Source organism: Dysidea avara, chromosome 9 (genome assembly GCF_963678975.1).
Source record: "Dysidea avara chromosome 9, odDysAvar1.4, whole genome shotgun sequence".
NCBI classification, from domain to species: domain Eukaryota; kingdom Metazoa; phylum Porifera; class Demospongiae; order Dictyoceratida; family Dysideidae; genus Dysidea; species Dysidea avara.
Genome location: NC_089280.1, coordinates 1,022,556 through 1,042,905, shown reverse-complemented (window position 1 = coordinate 1,042,905; position 20,350 = coordinate 1,022,556). Strand labels below are relative to the sequence as shown.

Sequence of the window (20,350 nt, the reverse complement as noted above, 5' to 3'; positions counted from 1 at the left end):
AAGCGGTTTATCTGGTAGGCGTGGCAAGCAGTCGTTTTTTTATTAGCTGATCTCGATTGCGTAATTGTTACACACTGTTGGTTTTTTCGTTCTAACTTCCTGGTTTTTAGCTCGATTTCTTTCAAACCACAAAAGGTTTGAGGTTCAATAGTTAACCTATTCACCCACCGATTTTCAGCTTCTTCCCATACGCGGTTTACCCTGTAGGCGTGACAACATATTGGTGTTATTTTTCGTTAATAATCGCTCATAACTCTTTGCCTGTTTATCGTATTCCAGCCAAAGTTGGTACCGAGATGCGCCTTTATATTCCCCTTCTGTGTGCCAAATTTCAAGGCAATCGGATAACGCGTTCGCGTTTTATAGCAGTTTTTGTAAGTGTGCGACAAGAAAAAGAAAAATAAGAAGAAAAAAAAAAAACGAAGAAACTGAGCCAATTTTTGAAGTCGCATATCTCGGGAACGCGCGAAGCGATTTCGCTCAAATTTGGAATGTGGAGTGCTGCAGTTGGAGGGAATGTCCACAGCAAAAATCGTCTTGTTTCATCAAGGAAGCACAGAGCTACGGAGGTGCGAAAATTGCGTTTTCTTTCTTCCTGTCAATATACTCACGGGTGTTACGCGCCGGCTTCTTGGGCCGCACGACACACTACCGTGTGTCTTGATTCTCAACTATTTGTAATGGAGTGTCGTGCAGGTAATAGTCAGATATTATCTTGTGTTTTGTGGCTCTAGTGACTCTTAAGACATGACATTTAGGTATGCTAAATTTAAGTAGCCAGGTATTTCCCATAATTGTAAAGATTGCAAGTCTTCTTGGAGTTGTATATCACTTACTGACATGATCTCCTTATATAATATAATGTTATCCGCAAAGAGGCGGATTTTACTGTGCTTTATGTTGTCAACAACATCATTCATGTAGATTATAAATAGTATAGGGCCCAATACAGTTCCCTGAGGGACACCGGATGTTACAGCTACCAAATCAGACGAAACATTATCAATATATAGTCACTCGTTGGTAACGATCTCTTAAAGAAGAAATCCATTGATAGATATTACCAACAATACCGTACCATTGTAGCTTGTGTCTTAATCTGCTGTGGGGTACTGTGTCAGAAGCTTTAGCAATATCCATTAATATGACATCAGTCTGCTTTCCACTATCATAGCTTTTGGCTAGGTCATTAACCAATGACACTAACTGTGTTTCACAGGACCTGTCGTGTTGGAAGCCATGTTGGGACTCATGGAGTAAATTGTTACTTTCTAAATGTTTCAATAGATGGGAGGATATGATGTGTTCTAGGACTTTACTAACTGTAGACGTGAGCGAGATTGGACGGTAGTTTTGAGGAGCTAATCGTTCCCCCTTCTTGTAAATAGGTGCCATGTTAGCCACTCTCCAATCATAGGGGACCTCACCTGTGTCCAGTGATTTCTCAAATATTAACTTTAAGACAGGGGCTGTGACTTCTACAGTTTCCTTTAAAAGTCTTGTACTTATTTCATCTGGACCTGAAGCTTTGTGAACATCCAAGTTTTGAAGTAATTTAATTATACCAGAAGTGGTTACATTGATATCCTCCATGACTGGATGTGGGCTGGGACCTTTGTCAGGTATATAATCTGGTTCATTGGTGAATACTGATTTAAAGTGTGAGTTAAAAACATTTGCCTTTTCTTTGCTATTAGTAATAACTTTATTATTGGCTTTAAGAGCCTGTACTCCATTATTATATCCTTCTTCAGCTTTTTAATAAAACTCCAAAATTTCTTTGAATTTATTGAAGAGGTTCCATCTTCTGAATTTGTAATGAGTTTAGAAATGGAGCATTGTGCGATTGTCTCATTTGCCGTTGGATGTCATGTTTCAATGTCAAAAATCTACTATGTGTTTCTGGTGAGAGAGATGCCTTGTATTGGTGATATAGTTTGTTATGTTTCTTTATTTGTTTTCTTATAGTAGAGGTTAGCCATGGCAAGTCACAATGTGTTCTGGTAAACTTGTGTGGTATATGTGACCTCATACTGTGCAAAACAGTATCCTTGAATTTCATCCAGAGCTCATCTACGGATCTGTTATTAGGAGAGCTAAAATCAGGACTATTCATTAAGGAAATTATATCTTGCTTTATAGAATCCCAGTTGGCTCTATGATACAGGTAGATTTCTCTATAGCTCTGCTTATTTATTGTGTTGCACTTGGATATTGACGCAAACAATATTATCATGATCACCAAGGCCAGGTAAGATGTCAACAGTGTACTTGTCATTGGGGTGATTCAGGAAAAACAGATAAAGTATATTTTGATGTCAGGTTGGTTGGTTAACTATTTGTTCTAATCCATGTTCCTGCATTACATCAATGAGAGCAGAGTGGGTAGCAACATGTGTCCTGTTTATGGAAAGAGACATAGATTCCCAGTCAATGCAGGGAGCATTGAAAATCACCAATTAGCCGTATTTTAGCATCTATTGTTGTCTCATGAAGCTTTTGCAATGAAAGATTTAATGGATTTATTGCTGGTCATCAATATGTAGTTGGTGTGGGTTATTTTCCGTCCCCACACAAACCATCTGGCATGTGAGATTAGTCTGTTCGAGAGTGTTGTGTATGACACAATCTATCTTCCTTGGCTCATTGCATTGCTGCAGACTTCAGTTTAGACACTAGATGACTAATGGTGATGATCCGTGAGAACTAGAAATCGTGAGTTTAGAGCTACTGCTTGTGAGACCTTGAGCTTGATAGTGAAATCATGAGACTCACAGTAAATCCATGAGGGTCGGCAGGGCTGGACTAGTGTGCATGGGGTTTAAACTGTACCATACCCCTAGTTATATTATTATTATTATCAATTTTTGGCTCCCCACAAGTACATACAAACAACAGAACAAAGGATACAAGAACAATACACTAATACAAAAGAAATACAAAACAGTTAAAAAAGAAATCGTTTGAGGGCAGCACGGAATGGATTGATATTGGTTATCTGTAAGACAGGTGCAGGTATGTTGTTCCACAGAAAAGGTGAATTATGCACCCATCAATGTAATCCCCGACTACCACTAATACAGGCTGAGGTGGGAATTTGCATTACTGAAAATTACAATTCCTCACCTACTGGGGAAGTACTGGAGATGTAAACCCTGACCAAGCCTCGACTTGCAAACACCCAGGAATATCAGTGCTAGGAGGGGATTTGAATGGTCATGTGGCGTTGGTCTAGCGATGAGTTGGTGTGAGTGGATTCTAGTATGAATGTAGTAGTTAGCGCCACAGACACTCCTTCCAAATTGAAAACACACACTTTTGCTGAATGTTAATACATTAATCATTACAAGTATACTTATACATCTAATAATGTTAAAATAAGGTGAGGTGTACGACTTACAAAACATCTAACACAAACATAGCCAGACTTGGTAATGTTATTCCTAAAGCTTGTTTGGTGGAAAGGTATGCCACATTAATGATGCAAATTAAAGCATGCTAACTTCCAGGAAATTTTTGATATTCGAATTTTGAGAATGACTTCAACACAACACCTGTAGGGTTACTACTCTGTTATGATTATCTCAATGTTGTATGTTTATAGTAAACTTCCTACCATGTACATGCCACCTAAGAAATTTTTTATCATTAAACCCCTGAAATTGAATGTGAGAATGATTTTAGCTACAGGCCCATAGCAAGGGGATTCGGATGAACCACCTCTATGGGTTACCAATGATTGTTTGATATTATAGGCTGGCAGGTTACATAGGGCACCGAACGTCACTCCGTCTTATGTAGGTAACTAGATTCTGGGTGAGGGGTAAAAGAGCAGTTGCTCAAACACTCTAATAGAACAATCAAATTGGTAACATCACTACTTTCAGACAATAATTTCAAGGTAGTTTCATCCCACAGGAGATGTCTCACAGGTGAAGGTGTGGGCACCTTATTCCACCTACACTGTCCTGTCTTGATCCCATCTATTTTTCCATAGTGTGGTATTCCTGCTGCATCCCCATGAGTTCAAATTTAAGGGGGCAGTGATGGATTTAGAGGGTTTCAAGGTTTCCATAGAAATCCCCTTTAAATGATGATGCAACAGTTGAGTATTTTAATTAATTATTGTGGTGTGTGCCTATAATAAGTGATGTGCAATTATTTTACAGATAATTTCACTCTAAAATTGTTACCAAATGCAGGCTCAGAGCATCTAAATTTCAAAACTTAGAAGGTGGACACATATACTGACATGGATAAAGCACACTCACCATGCTAAGGGAGTCTGGGGAATGCCCCTCAGGAAAACTTCTTTATAAATTCCTAGATCCGCCGCTGGAGCTGCATGTGTGCAGCAGTGATATTTTTGTCATAATTTGTTGCACAGTTACATTCTTTTTCAATCCACCATGTTTCAATAATGAACGTAGTAGCTACCTATGTGATTCTTTATCAAATGCAAGTATAATACAGTGCACATAGTTTTTGTAAACATTAAGTATTTTTTATAAGTTTCAATGCAAAAATTGAGGTACTTTTAGTCTTTTCAAAAATTCTAAAAACTTGTTTCAGATAAAAGTAAATCCTCATAAAATCACTTTAGTTTTAGCTAGTTATAACTAAAACAACACTAATTTTGAGGAGATAAAATATGAAAATGTTAAGTATCTTGGGGTACCCCCCTCCCCTGCTGCTGTGATCACCTATAGCTACCATGTTAAAGTTGAGCTGTGGCCACAGCCTTAATAGTTGTTACTGAATATTGCTGTAATAGGGTCACTCAATCTTGATGTTTGTTGAGTGGTGATGTGACTGAATTCTAATCATCACCAACCAAACAGAATTGTCTACAGGTGAAGATTTGCTACAATGACTATTAATAACTATCAGGATTGTATGGTGTCCCAGTTGAGCCTACCAGACACATATATACCTCTACTATCCCCTGCAGGTTAGCTAGCCCCACCCAACTGCAGACCATCAGGTGTAGTATACTCCCCCACTTTAATACTAGATTACGATAGTGCCAAATTTAATACCTTGGAGTCACCAACAAAATTAAGCCAATTTCAGGAAACCTTAATCAATTTCAAATTTCTGTGAAGTACATGATCATGATTTAGAATAAATCCAGTCTATACTTCAAAATTAATGTCTGGCCCCCACATCTGGTCAGTGATGATAGCTAATTTAAATGAATGGACACTCAGCTCTTCAATGAGGTTTGTGTATAACAACTTCAACAGAACAACTAGTGTCCCAACAATGTTAAACCACCTGAACTGGACAACTCTATTATTAGTATTGGATCTACATCCACCCTTGGTCATAACATGAGATATATACAGCTGGCAGTAAGATACTCCTCCTCTCCCTCTTCTTCATGCTAACACATGTTGTTAATGTACCTAAACATGACTTCAAATATATTTAGAAAATTGCACAATTAGTTTAATAAGGTTTAAATGTACTATACTCAATTCTGAGTTCTGTACATAATACTGTCAGAGGGTGGAGACAGCTATCAAAAATTGGGATGGGCTCCAGGCGAGGATCTATAGGATTTTGCTAAGGGGGGGCCCACTGGTAGAAATGACTTCACAGTGTGTGGAGCACACTTGGCGAAGTGCAAAGCATGAGCTATCTAAGGGGGGGTTGGGGCATGCCCCCCAGGAAAGTTTGAGAAATTAGTACTCTAAAATTTAATTTGGTGGCAAGTTTTCACTCACTCTCTTTGATGTTCCATCTTTTACCCATCCATACTCTGTGAAAGACGTTTGCCTTTTTGCCATGCCATCTGCAGAGCAGGTGCTAAACTATGATGTCATGAGATGCGAAGGGCACTTGATTACACTTTAATGGAAGTTTTGGTCGAGCAAGTCAATGTGTCATGGATTAGGCATAGTAAAACATAAGTTCAGCTATAATTTTGTACTTTGTAATGTCACTTTTGCGGTTCATAATGCATGTGAATTGTGAGATATGGGGGGTAAGCCCCCCTACATATCCGCCCCTAACCGTATTTACTTTAAGATCAACAGATAGTGTTGTGCCGTATATAGAGCCAATATGTTTAACTAAGATCATATAAGTACTTTGTTTGAAGTGTATGAAAGCAGTTACACATATGATAGCAACTACACAGACAACACTCTGGTAGTGACAAGTACAAGAAGAACACAAACACATGCACACACTCTCTAAGGTACAGAGGACACAACATCAAATTCAGCTTATCTGTACAATGATGTAATGGTGTGCACTATTAGGAGTCGGACTCTGATTGCTCTTCTTCCAGTACAGCCTCCAGGCACTGTATTACAGCTTGTATTCCATCCAGTGGAGTAACAGGACTGACTGGCCTGTTGTCATCTGTAGCAGTAAGGATCATTTTAACACACTTGACTATATTACACAATATGGTACACTACAACACCTCTAGGAGGTTTACACCCAGTTTCTACATCTAGGATTCCACATTAACCACAACAATGTATTTAATGTACTGGAAATGAAGCGTTAAAGATCAGCACCATTCATGTCCTCAAACAGTATGGTAGTACTGTTTAGTAAGTAGGGTCCCCCAAAAAATGGCAGCCATGTGCTGCTTTGTTTGGCCTCTAGCCTTGTGACTGGTCAGGAAGACACATGGGTTTTGACTATTTAAAAGATAATATCTGACCATCTGTGGAAGTTCTTGTTTTAATGCTGGATTACAAGTTAGATGCACTAAGACTATTTTAATTTAGTATGACATTTTTAATGACAACATTTTGGGTGGCGCTCGTCACGCCTCACTAACTCACAGATGGCATGTACTTTCTCTGGTTCCAACGAGTGTCTGCCTTCTACACTCTTTCATCTTCAATTACATGATTGTCTTCTTCTTCATGCAAGGAAACCATCACCAAGGTGATAAGATTCCGTATTGACAATTGCCTTAGAGGAGTGTATTTAGACACCACAAAACTATGTGAAGTGCTTAAGCTACTGTAAGTGGAGCAGATACATTTAACTTCACTTATAAAACAATTACATGATCATACACACCACCACGCCCTTAATGATGATCAGAGAAAGCAGCGACCACACCCCTTAATGATCTGCAATCAACTGTGGTTTTGCTGTAGAAAACTAGACATGGTAAACTACAACTCTTCCTTTATTATGTTGTTCATTTGAGACAAGCAGGGAGATCAAGATACTCTAATAAAGCAGTCACAGCCACACGTGTACAATATAGCTATGCTAGTTAACAAACTAGTACAATTAAAAATCTATTAACATGGTTCCAGCAATAAAAAGTAGTGAAATATAAATGATGGTAGCTAATACAACATAGCCATGTGGGAAAATCCCTACTTAGGCATTGAACGGATTGTACTGATGTAGGGGTTATCCCACATAGCTATGTTATCTCATGTCACTACCTTTTATTGCTGGAACCCTTTAAGTGTTAATTGTACTCCATATGTAACATACAAGTGGTACAAGGTGTAATGAGGCAAAAGTAGTGTGTAACTTTTAAGGCTTCAGTCGGTGTCAGCAATAAGAAACAAGCACACAGAATAATTTAGAATTTTCAACTAGAGTACGGACCAGTGTTGAAACCGGGTCAGACCCGGATTTGATCCGGATGTGACTTGGATTGATCCGGATTAATTAAAGCCGAGGTGTGTGATAAGAGGTGTGTTTCAGCGTGTCTATAATCTATGGTTTTGGGTAGTCTTGAGCGAGCGAGACTACATTTTGAGCGTTCAATTCGTGTTGAGGAAACGAGTAGCTATGTGATAACTAAGCCGGTAAGTTTATAATTCAAAGTCAGTCAGTGGGTTTTGGTTCCACGTAGCTACTGCGAGTTTACAGACAGCAATTGGGTGTGGCTTCGTGCATACCCAGTATTACAATTTCCCTGACATATTGAAGTGGGTGTGGCTCGCAAAAGTACTTATCCTGCTGCAAGACTTGACCCGGATGACCCGACCCGGTTTCAACGCTGGTACGGACCATAGCATATCTATAAAAGTACTGAAACAAGTTGGAGTAGTGCATGATATTAAATTACAGTAAAACAATAAGAAGTGTTTTGTCCCTACTGTGCATTTTTACTATGGTATCTTGAACACAGTAGAGATATTAGGGATACGCCAATTTTGCTGGCAATTTTTTGGAAAACTATATTGGTAAAAGCAAACAGCAAAATGCTGGAAAAAAATTGGCACCAAGGAAAGGCAACTTAAATTTTGTATGAAAAAGATTGAGATACTCTAACAGAACAGTCACGCATAGTATTAGGACAACATATGCTCATAGGAAATGGTGACTAAAGATCGAGATACTCTAATAGAGCAGTCACTATGTACGAAATATTCTAATAGAGCAGTCACACATGCTTGTAAGCTAGAGATACTGCAATTAATTTTTACTGATGCTCAGCAAAACAGAAAAATTTCGAGCAAAATAGGTAAGAAATAAAAGAATTGCTGGAAAGAAAAATAGTTGGAAAAAATAGCAAAATAGACTCATCCCTAGATATAACTTGTTTTACTGTGATTTAATATCATGTACTACTCCAACTTGTTTCAGTCCTTTTATCGATGTGCTATGGTCCCTACTCTAGATGAAAATTCCAAAATTTTTCTGTGTACTTGTTTGTTAACTTTTTTGTAAACAATTATTATGACTGGTGATCCTACGCATACTGCATCTGGAAATGGGGCCGCGCACCCCTATATCAATTACTGTCTGAAAAGTGAAGTATCCATTGCGCTTCGTTGTTAGCTATGTTCAACCCGTTACACAGCATTTCAGATCAAGAACTGTTCAAAAAACACCTCTGCAATCCATGCACACTGAAAGAAATGGTGCCGTGCACCCCATTTATATTAATTATCGTCTAAAAAGTGAAGCTTCGTTGTTGACTATGTTCAACCCGTTACACAGCAGTACGAATCAACAAACATTCAAAAAGCACCTCTGCAATCAAAATAGTCATTATGAAAAATATGGACAATTTTTGATACAAAGGGAAGCCATCACGTGCTATCGCCAAATTGACACTTTTAGCTGTCAACAAAGATGATTGGTACACAAAGGAGGACACTGGTAAGTCCATGAAGAATACATTGTACGTACATGCCAAAAGGCACCTCTTGCAGCAAAGCGACGTCAAACTATGAAAAAATGATGAAGCCCGTAGCCTTTATCAAGTTATGCTTGTCTGAAGGCATCACTCAGTCAGTTTTTACTTACTCAGTCAGTCAGCTACTCAGTCAGTAGAAAATTCCGTTAAATATTTTTTTAAATTCTGTAGCAACTTGTTGAAAGCGTCGATCTGAAAGCTTGTTTGGGCTTAGTTTTACCTAACCAATACTGCCTCATTGTCGTCAGGGGAAATTGAATTTGGGTGATGCTATTTCATTGGCCACACCTACTCCTTTGTGGTCCCTACTATACAGTACTATCATACTGTATGACAAGTTGATGATGTGAACCAAGCGGACAGTAAATACTATCCCTTGAATTAATCAACTCTTTATAAATTAACTACACAAGGTTTGTTTCTTGCTTTGTTTTTTAACAACATATGCAGTACATTAAAATTAAATGTATTTCAATTATTTTGCAATTCATCAATTACATTGCTATACATCGCTAAGGAAAGCAAACCACTTTAAATCACAAATTACACACAGAAGTATCTTCTTAACTGTTTTTATAGTTTGTTTAACATGTTATCATACACAAATTCTCTACACAAAGCCCTCACGGCTGCTCTTAATTTTCCATCGCATACAAAGGGGTTACGCCCCTTTCAACTCAAGAAGATGTGCCATTATTTCTGGTAGCCTACAAAGCCTGTTACATTGTTTTGTTAGTCATCACGTATGTGACTGTTACAGGTCCCTACTAAACTGTTTCAGTTACCGGTCACACCCCCTTCATATAAATAGAAAATTGAGCTTTAATACAGTACACCAACAACCTTTATTCATTGAATGAAGGTATATTTTCTGTAGCTCAAAGCCTTCTTGCTCGAGTGGGTGTTGGACAGACACACAAACACACAGTTTTGCCAAACCAATTCAGTAAATTAGGCGTGCGTCCACAGCCAGCCTTTGGCCAGCTGTGGCTGTGCACTTGGTTTAATAAGAAATTGTACATTAAATATTTAAGGTGAGCACTATTTGCAGTACAGCTACTGTAAAAGTAATAATTTGAGATTAACTTAACACAGAGGTGCACACCATCTACTGAGGTGCTTTTTGGCACCAAGGTTAATTAATTTTAAAACATAGGCAAGTAGTTAATATTTGTGACCGGATCTGCAAAACCAGACATAATGATAAATTTTCAGTATAGACTATTGATTGCAGTGGGTAAAATATTGGTATAAATGGAAAAAAATTCCTAAAATTTTTTAACGCTTTGTTCTTTGTGAAGAAAGGGTGTAATGACAAAAACCTGGATATCACCTTATTTGAATACTCAAGGGGAGTTTGAAAATGTTTATTTCATAGCAGTAGACTAAAGGACATGTGAGTTATGGGCATTTGTTTGTCATGTCGAAGCGATCATACACAATCGATCTTTTCTTCACTGATTTCATCTCTGTATGTAGTGAAGAAAGGTGATAGAAGGAAAACTTACCTAATAATGGACTCCCCAATGGTGCGAGTTACAAATCTGTACTGCATTGCTTTTGTAAGTTACAACCGTTATTGCAAGCACCTGTAATTTATTTTCCCAAAATACTTGCTGTACAAATCCATCTTTCTGTTGTTGCTACTTTGTAGTGCTGTAACTCCAAAAGTTGTTGGCATACAAGACTGAAACTTGGCCAAAGCATACACTTGGCTAAGTAGATTATAAATAAAGAATTTTAAAAATGCAACATTGTGTCGGGTTTTTGCAGATCCAGTAACATTTACTAGTTACTATCCCACTAGGGAACTACAAAGAAAGTCCGTGTGGCAGGGAGTAAGAAACATGATACTAAAACTATGTTTAATCCCACACCAGGTGGTGACTTGATCCACAAAGAGCTTGCAGTCTATATGACTCCCTGCTACACAATAGACTTCTTTGTAGGTCCCTAGTGGGATAATGACTAGTACATGTTAACTACTTGCATACATTATAAAGGTAATTCTTCTTTATGTTAACTACATGACAATAGGCATGTACCGTAATTTGCTTTTTTTGTTGTAAAATAATTTTTGTATGCAAAAACTTGTATGAAAATTTCTTGCACGAAAATTTTATACAAGATCAAACCACTCTAATAGAACAGTCATTCACGTAAATCATACGAAAATATTTTTACAATGAAAACTTTTATCACAAAAATTTATTGCATGAAAATAAACCAAATTACGGTACGTAGTTAACATCAGGAATAACTGAAGGTATGAAAGAGAGTGAATTTCTTCTCGCAGACAGGACAAAACCAACACACATCCAGTTGGCCTGCCTTCTACCAATCAAACATTATGCCATATACTGTCCTAACAGTCCCACATGTTGTGAAGCAATACCAGAATACTGATCCACAACAACAAACTTGTAGTTGCCAGGTGATTAGCAATTAGCTTTATCAAAGTCCCATGTTAATACATGTTTTGGTTGCCTGAAGAATGACAGACAGCTTATCAACCTTATTATTACTGCCTATATGCTTCATATATCAGTTACCGTTAAGTGGGTGTGGTTGATCCTGATCAGATGGACGTGGTTTATCTTGATTAGTTTGATAAGACTGAACTTGACCACTATGGTATAGTTGATTTTGTGACTGTGGCTGCACCTCATTAGATGGGTGTGGCTGCTCCAAGTTTACAGTAGTTTGCTGTTCAAACAATGACTCATCTATTGGTAATGAATGGACTGATGTCCTATAGGAATAGCAAATCACATGATCACAGCACATAGGTTATTCCCCTTTAGTAACCAGGACAACAAAAGATGTAGGCTACTACCTACAAAGGTCCAATTGAACCTTGGACCCATTGCATAAATGTCTAGGATTGCCACAGAATTTCTTGATTTCCTTTATCCTTTTTATGTATTAGAGAATCAGTTTGATGTCTTAGTGTCCTAAATGACCTAAAGGACACCTGGCATGTACTGCATGTCTTTTGTTCTGAGACACATGGAATACAGTAGAATGTCTCAAGTGTCCTAGCTCACAGTTCTGGCTGGCCTTTTAGGTATTATTCAAGTATCGTCCCTAGTGTCTTTTGTCCCAAGACACATGGGATATCTTAGAATGTCTCAAGTTTCTTAGCTACAACCACCCATCCCTCAAATCCCAGTCCTGACTGTCTTTTAAGGGTTAATTCTAGGATTGTCCCTTAAAAGACAGTCAGGACTGTCATCTTATAATCTAACAGTGAAGCTCAATAAACACTTGTTGCCATGTTTGGTAGTGTAAACACATACATATCAAAGGATCATGATTTATATCAATGTTTCTATGGTGTGACCCTTAACGGAGCTGTGGTCAATAGCAGTTGACCTATACATTTAACAGTTTAGTACTATATAGTAAATTGGTGTCAGTGAAGTATATAATATCTAATCCAAAACAGCCAAGCTGTAAAAAAAGTGTGCGGCCCTCAGAAAGGCTATGGTGAAAAAAGATGTGAAATCCAAGGTGGCGGCCAAGAAATGGCTGTGATGGTAGGTTAATGGTAAAAATTTTAATAATGACAATTCAGGTAAATTTTGTGAAGCAGCACAAAAATTCACCTGAATTGTCGTTATTAAAATTTTTACCATTAACCTACCATCACAGCCATTTCTTGGCCGCCACCTTGGATTTCACATCTTTTTTCACCATAGCCTTTCTGAGGGCCGCACACTTTTTTTACAGCTTGGCTGTTTTGGATTAGATTTCATTTCTTTTTGTATTTGTATACCCCAAAGCCGGCCTATGGCCAGCTTTGGGAATTTTTTAACCTATGTTTTTTTTCTTTACTACAGGAAGAAGAAAAGATGAAGTAGATGTACTTTAAATATTTTATCAGTAAATGTACAAATTATATATATGTGACCGGATTTGCGAAAAGGGGTCTTCCACACACATCCAATTTACGAACTTTGGCAGTTCATAATGTCACATAGGAAAATAGTATTGCCTTGAAATTTGGACAGTGATGAGTAACAACATAGGTTAATGCATGAACAAAATTTCAGGTTAGTATCTTCTTTGAGCACAAAGGTATGGTCATTCAAGTTCATAGAATTGGATGTGTGTGGAAGACCCTTTTTCATAAATCCGGTCACATATAATACATATGTGACCGGATTTGCGAAAAGGGGCCTTCCACACATCCAATTTGCCAACTTTGACAATTGATAACTTCAGATTGGAAAGAGCTATTGCCTTGAAATTTGGGCAGTGGTGATTTCTTTGCAGCTGAACTCTCTACATGATGGTTTCTTTGTAGCTGAACTCTCTACAAGGTAATTTCTTCTAGCTGATCTCTCTACAGGGTGATTTGTTTGTAGCTGAACTATCTACAAGGTAACTTCTTCTAGCTGATCTCTCTACAGGGTGATTTGTTTGTAGCTGAATTCTGTACAGATGATTTGTTTACAGCTGAGCTCTTTACGGTTTCTTTGTAGCTGAACTCTCTACAAAGTAACTTCTTCTAACTGATCTTTCTACAGGGTGATTTGTTTGTAGCTGAACTATCTACAAGGTAATTTCTTCTAGCTGATCTCTCTACAGGGTGATTTGTTTGTAGCTGAATTCTGTACAGGTGATTTGTTTGCAGCTGAGCTCTTTACAGAATAGTTTCTTTGTAGCTGAACTCTCTACAAGGTAACCTTTCTAGCTGATGTCTCTACAAGGTGACTAGTTTGTAGCTGAACTCTCTACATGGTGGTTTCTTTTTGTAACTGAACTTTCTACAAGGTGACTTCTTCTAGCTGATCTTTCAATAGGGTGATTTGTTTGTAGCTTCACTCTCTACAAGGTAACTTCTTCTAGCTGATCTCTCTACAGGGAGATTTGTTTGTAGCTGAACTCTCTACAGGTGATTTGTTTGTAGCTGAATTCTGTACAGGTGATTTGTTTGCAGCTGAGCTCTTTACAGAATGGTTTCTTTGTAGCTGAACTCTCTAAAAGGTAACTTCTTCTAACTGATCTTTCTACAGGGTGATTTGTTTGTAGCTGAACTATCCACAAGGTAATATCTTCTAGCTGATCTCTCTACAGGGTGATTTGTTTGGAGCTGAATTCTGTACAGGTGATTTGTTTACAGCTGAGCTCTTTACAGAATGGTTTCTTTGTAGCTGAACTCTCTACAAGGTAATTTCTTCTAGCAGATCTCTCTACAGGGAGATTTGTTTGTAGCTGAACTCTCTACAAGGTAACTTTTCTAGCTGATGTCTCTACAAGGTGGCTAGTTTGTAGCTGAACTCTCTACATGGTGGTTTCTTTGTAACTGAAATTTCTACAAGGTGACTTCTTCTAGCTGATCTCTCTACAGGGAGATTTGTTTGAAGCTGAACTTTCTAAATGATGGTTTCTTTGTAGCTGAACTCTCTACAAGGTAATTTCTTCTAGCTGATCTCTCTACAGGGAGATTTGTTTGCAGCTGAACTATCTACAAGGTAACTTCTTCTAGCTGATCTCTCTACAGGGAGATTTGTTTGCAGCTGAACTATCTACAAGGTAATTTCTTCTAGCTGATCTCTCTACAGGGAGATTTGTTTGCAGCTGAACTATCTACAAGGTAACTTCTTCTAGCTGATCTCTCTACAGGGAGATTTGTTTGCAGCTGAACTCTCTACAAGGTAATTTCTTCTAGCTGATCTCTCTACAGGGAGATTTGTTTGCAGCTGAACTATCTACAAGGTAATTTCTTCTAGCTGATCTCTCTACAGGGAGATTTGTTTGAAGCTGAACTTTCTAAATGATGGTTTCTTTGTAGCTGAACTCTCTACAAGGTAATTTCTTCTAGCTGATCTCTCTACAGGGAGATTTGTTTGAAGCTGAACTATCTACAAGGTAACTTCTTCTAGCTGATCTCTCTACAGGGAGATTTGTTTGTAGCTGAACTCTCTACAGGTGATTTGTTTGAAGCTGAACTTTCTAAATGATGGTTTCTTTGTAGCTGAACTCTCTACAAGGTAATTTCTTCTAGCTGATCTCTCTACAGGGAGATTTGTTTGTAGCTGAACTATCTACAAGGTAACTTCTTCTAGCTGATCTCTCTACAGGATGATATGTTCGTAGCTGAATTCTGTTCAGGTGATTTGTTTGCAGCTGAACTCTTTACAGAATGGTTTCTTTGTAGCTGAACTCTCTAAAAGGTAACTTCTTATAACTGATGTTTCTACAGGGAAATTTGTTTCTGGCAGAATTTTCTACAGGGTGATTTCTTTGCAGCTGAACTCTCTACATGGTGGTTTCTTTGTAGCTGAACTCTCTACAAGGTAATTTCTTCTAGCTGATCTCTCTACAGGGAGATTTGTTTGTAGCTGAAATATCTACAAGGTAACTTCTTCTAGCTGATCTCTCTACAGGGTGATTTGTTCATAGCTGCATTCTGTACAGGTGATTTGTTTGCAGCTGAGCTCTTTACAAAATGGTTTCTTTGTAGCTGAACTCTCTACAAGGTAACTTCTTCTAACTGATCTTTCTACAGGACAATTTGTCTGTGGCAGAATTTTATACAGGGTGATTTCTTTGCAGCTGAACTCTCTACATGGTGGTTTCTTTGTAGCTGAACTCTCTACAAGGTAACTTCTTCTAGCTGATCTCTCTACAGGGTGATTTGTTTGTAGCTGAACGATCTACAAGGTAACTTCTTCTAGCTGATCTCTCTACAGGGTGGTTTCTTTGTAGTTGAACTCTCTACAAGATAACTTCTTCTTAGACTAGCTGATCTCTCTACAGGGTGATTTGTTTGTAGCTGAACGATCTACAAGGTAACTTCTTCTAGCTGATCTCTCTACAAGGTGGTTTCTTTGTAGCTGAACTCTCTAAAAGGTAACTTCTTCTAACTGATCTTTCTACAGGGCAATTTGTTTGTGGCTGCATTTTCTACAGGGTGATTTGTTTGCAGCTGAACTCTCTACTTGGTGGTTTCTTTCTAGCTGAACTATGTACAAGGTAATTTTTTCTAGCTGATCTCTCTACAGGGAGATCTGTTTGTAGCTGAACTATCTACAAGGTAACTTCTTCTAACTGATCTTTCTACAGGGCAATTTGCTTGTGGCAGAATTTTATACAGGGTGATTTCTTTGCAGCTGAACTCTCTAGGTGGTGGTTTCTTTGTAGCTGAACTCTCACCAAAGTAATTTCTTCTAGCTGATCTCTCTACAGGGTGATTTGTTTGTAGCTGAATTCTGTACAGGTGATTTGTTTGCAGCTGAGCTCTTTAAAGAATGGTTTCTTTGTAGCTGAACTCTCTACAAGGTAACTTCTTCTAGCTGATGTCTCTACAAAGTCACTAGTTTGTAGCTGAGCTCTCTACATGGTGGTTTCTTTGTAACTGAACTCTCTACAAGGTGACCTCTTCTAGCTGATCTTTCTACAGGGTGATTTGTTTGAAGCTGAACTCTCTACAAGGCAACTTCTTCTAGCTGATCTCTCTACAGGGAGATTTGTTTGTAGCTGAACTCTCTACATGATGGTTTCTTTGTAGCTGAACTCTCTACAAGGTAACTTCTTCTAGCTAATCTCTCTACAGGGAGATTTGTTTGTAGCTGAACTCTCTACATGATGGTTTCTTTGTAGCTGAACTCTCTGCAAGGTAACTTCTTCTATTGATCTCTCCACAGGACGATTTGTTTGTAGCTGAACTCTCTACATGGTGGTTTCTTTGTAGCTGAACTCTATACAAGGTGATTTTTTCTAGCTGAACTATCCATTTCCATAGTTGCATGAACTCCCTACAAGGTAACTTCTTCTAGCTGATCTCTCTACAGGGTGACTTGTGTGTAGCTGATCTCTATACAGGTTTCTTGTTTCTAACTGATCTCTTGAATTCTCTTCAGGGTGACTGCTCTATTAGGATGACTGCTCTATTAGAGTATCTCGATCTCGCACTTGCTGCACCAAGTTGGATTTCGTGTTATAACTCCGTGGCTTTAAGTCTGATTCTTCTACACCATTGATGAGCCTTTCTAAGATGATTACTCCATCTGTACAACGATTTTCAAAGCATTACCCCAAGCGGTTTATCTGGTAGGCGTGGCAAGCAGTCGTTATTTTTATTAGCTAATCTCGATTGCATAATAGTTACACACTGTTGGTTTTTTCGTTCTATCTTCCTGGATTTTAGCTCGATTTCTTTCAAACCACAAAAGGTTTGAGGTTCAATAGTTAACCTATTCACCCACCGCTTTTAAGCTTCTTCCCATACGCGGTTTACCCTGTAGGCGTGACAACATATTGGTGTTAATTTTTGTGAATAATCGCTCATAACTCTTTGCCTGTTTATGGTATTCCAGCCAAAGTTGGTACCGAGATGCGCCTTTATATCCCCCTTCTGTGTGCCAAATTTCAAGGCAATCGGATATGGCGTTCGAGTTTTATAGCAATTTTTGTAAGTGTGCGACAAGAAAAAAAAAAAAAAAATGAAGAAACTGAGTCAATTTTTGAAGTCGCATATCTCGGGAACGCGCGAAGCGATTTTGCTCAAATTTGGAATGTGGAGTGCTGCAGTTGGAGGGCATGTCCACAGCAAAAATCGTCTTGTTTCATCAAGGAAGCACAGAGCTACGGAGGTGCGAAAATTGTGTTTTCTTTCTTCCTGTCAATATACTCACGGGTGTTATGCGCCGGCTTCTTGGGCCGCACGACACACTACCGTGTGTCTTGATTTTAAACCTTGTTGGGCTCACTTCTATAATATCACATGTTATAATGACAGTGTTATAGTCTTATCCTTCCCTGATTCACATTTCAAAAATCTTAACTGAAGTTTTTACAATTGTACACTAGAAGAGGTATGATATCAGCACTACATCACTGTTTGCATTAATGCTGAACAGGCCTTAGATGTTTGATTATCCCTCTACCTCATTCAGTAAGTTCCTCATCATAAAAAGTCTCCTGTACAGTATATTAAAATAAAACCATTAAGGGTCACCATAGAAACATTGATATACATCATGATCCTTTGATATGTATGTGTTTACACTACCAAATATGGCAACAAGTGTTTATTGAGCTTCACTGTTAGATTATAAGATGTCATACGATGATGACATGCTACCAGTCACCTGAGAGTAGTTCACTGAATACCTACCTGTCATCATTGGGTGACAACGCCCACTCATTCCACTCATCCCCACCATGATCAAGCCCTAGCTCTACAACTGGTTGACACATGTCCTGACCGATCACATGGAGTTCCTGGATATGCCTCAAGCTACCAAAAGCACGAGAGTACGGCTCATTCTACTACTGGCTCTCTGTAGGTGAAGTCCTTCATAAGTTGTATCGGTGGCAGCAGCTGACATCAGCACATCTTGCAGCTGATAGGAGAGTTGTTGATTATCATTAAGGTACTCATGAACAGAGTCTCTGACACTGAACTGGGTACTGGGGGCAGTGACTTCATCGTCCCATGTGATGTCATCTAGGCTAGCAGCTTTGCTACTTGTTGCCATGGTGTTATGAATAACCAATGGTGGTGGAGCCACCATGTCGCCATGAAGACTAGTAGAGCCACCTTCACTGACCCACCTCTTCAACCCAGGAGACCAGGTACCCAATTTAACACAATCTTTCTGAAGGCATGGCTGAATCATAGGTGTATTACCAGATCCCCCAGCTTGGTCAATGAGTCAGCACTAGCATGACTGACTAACTGTCGGACAGACGTGATGATGGGCATATATGAGCTGGGTTGTCCTCTTCTTAAGACGTTGGAATGTGTTACGTACAGTGTAGTAATTTGAGTGTTTCTGTCTCTTCACAGCTCTCTGTACTTCCTCCAGGATGAGCAGGGCCTTTACTTGTAGATCACGATCATTTAGTGGTTGTGATAGATCCACTACCTTATTAGGAAATATATAAGATCTTATAATATACACAAAGAGAGACATACTCTTGTGTAACAATCCTTAGCCTTCACCAGATGTCCAGTCTCATAGTAGAGTGCCCCCAATAAAAGCAGGTACTTCACCTGACCCACCATGTCATCTGACCTCATCTTCATGCTTAGCAACTGGAGGGATAAGATCACATGACACTCTTGTGGATCACGACACTCACCAGGGAGTACCACTCAGTGGATTTGTGCAGATCACCGATTGCTTCACTAGTTATAGCTAGGTTGAGTAGGGCCACAACCTTGCCACATACATCCTTCAACATCCTACACACCTCCAAATCCTATAGTAAACAAACAACCACACATTCCTCACTAAGGTGGATCATCACTTATATCATACACCACTCAATACCATATTACACTGCGATATTTACCAGCTCAGTTTTTCCTAACTAACACTATCCCACCATAGACCTACAAGGAGGCTAACACTGAAACTGACGAATGTAGACATTATCATAGAACAAGTACAGTGAAACCAGGATACCCTGAGTTATACTCACCAATAGTAATTCTCTGTTCACTTGAAGTTGCCGTAGTAACGACTCTTGGTATATATGGATAATACACAACACATACTGAAAATGGAAATCATTAGCTAAAACAAATTAAAATGATCATCATAATAACAACAACTATAACATAACAAAACAACAACTTTTGTACCCTTTCATGGAAGTTTCACAGAATCAAGAAAGTTTCAATACATATTTTCTCAATGAAAGTAAAGGCATGGAGCAATCATGAAATTGTATTTCACAAAACATTTGTGACCGTTTCAGCGAAAACCCGTCTAGTTCACACAAGCATGCGTTTTGAGATAAAACAAAATTTTAAAAAATTCGTAAAATTACGCGTTACGAAATTTTTTACGCAAGTGTTAATCGAGCCATTACTCAGAGAAGGAAGACTCAAATCAATTAAACCTATACACCATCTTATTCGCCTACTCATGGGGAGTTTTGTTTAATTTCTGTAATGGTTTGTGTGTCACGTGCGATGTGGTAGACATAAACAAAATCGTTTTCATTTCTTCGCCTTCATATGCCTATACGCAAGTAACTGCTGGGCGAAAACTCAACCTTGGTCAATCTTCCAACCCAAGGTGAACACTGTAAGCCAAATCCCAAGTCTGTAGACTAATCCAAACAGAAGTTATGGCTGCGATGAATGCAAGCGCCTGTAGTTTATTTTCAGTATACAATGGAACCTCAGTTATCCGAACCCCTTGGGACCAGAGGTGGTCCATAAGTCTGAAAAGTCTGTATCTC

At 38.6% G+C, this 20,350-nt stretch overlaps 2 protein-coding genes across 2 annotated transcripts in view; both read right to left on the bottom strand.

The window, feature by feature from the left end:
• The window catches only part of LOC136265361 (rab-like protein 6), a 76,229-nt gene that overhangs the window by 27,549 nt on the left and 28,330 nt on the right, over nt 1-20,350 (bottom strand).
• Nucleotides 1-20,350, bottom strand: part of LOC136265364 (G-protein-signaling modulator 2-like) — a 34,374-nt gene that overhangs the window by 7,231 nt on the left and 6,793 nt on the right. The window contains exons 4-7 of the mRNA XM_066060185.1: nt 19,074-19,193; nt 18,270-19,023; nt 11,695-11,894; nt 4,272-6,372 (exon numbers count right to left, since the gene is read on the bottom strand). Of these exons, the coding sequence (XP_065916257.1) occupies nt 18,817-19,023; nt 19,074-19,193 (327 nt within the window). The 3' untranslated portion in view covers nt 4,272-6,372; nt 11,695-11,894; nt 18,270-18,816. The remainder of the gene's footprint in view (nt 1-4,271; nt 6,373-11,694; nt 11,895-18,269; nt 19,024-19,073; nt 19,194-20,350) is intronic.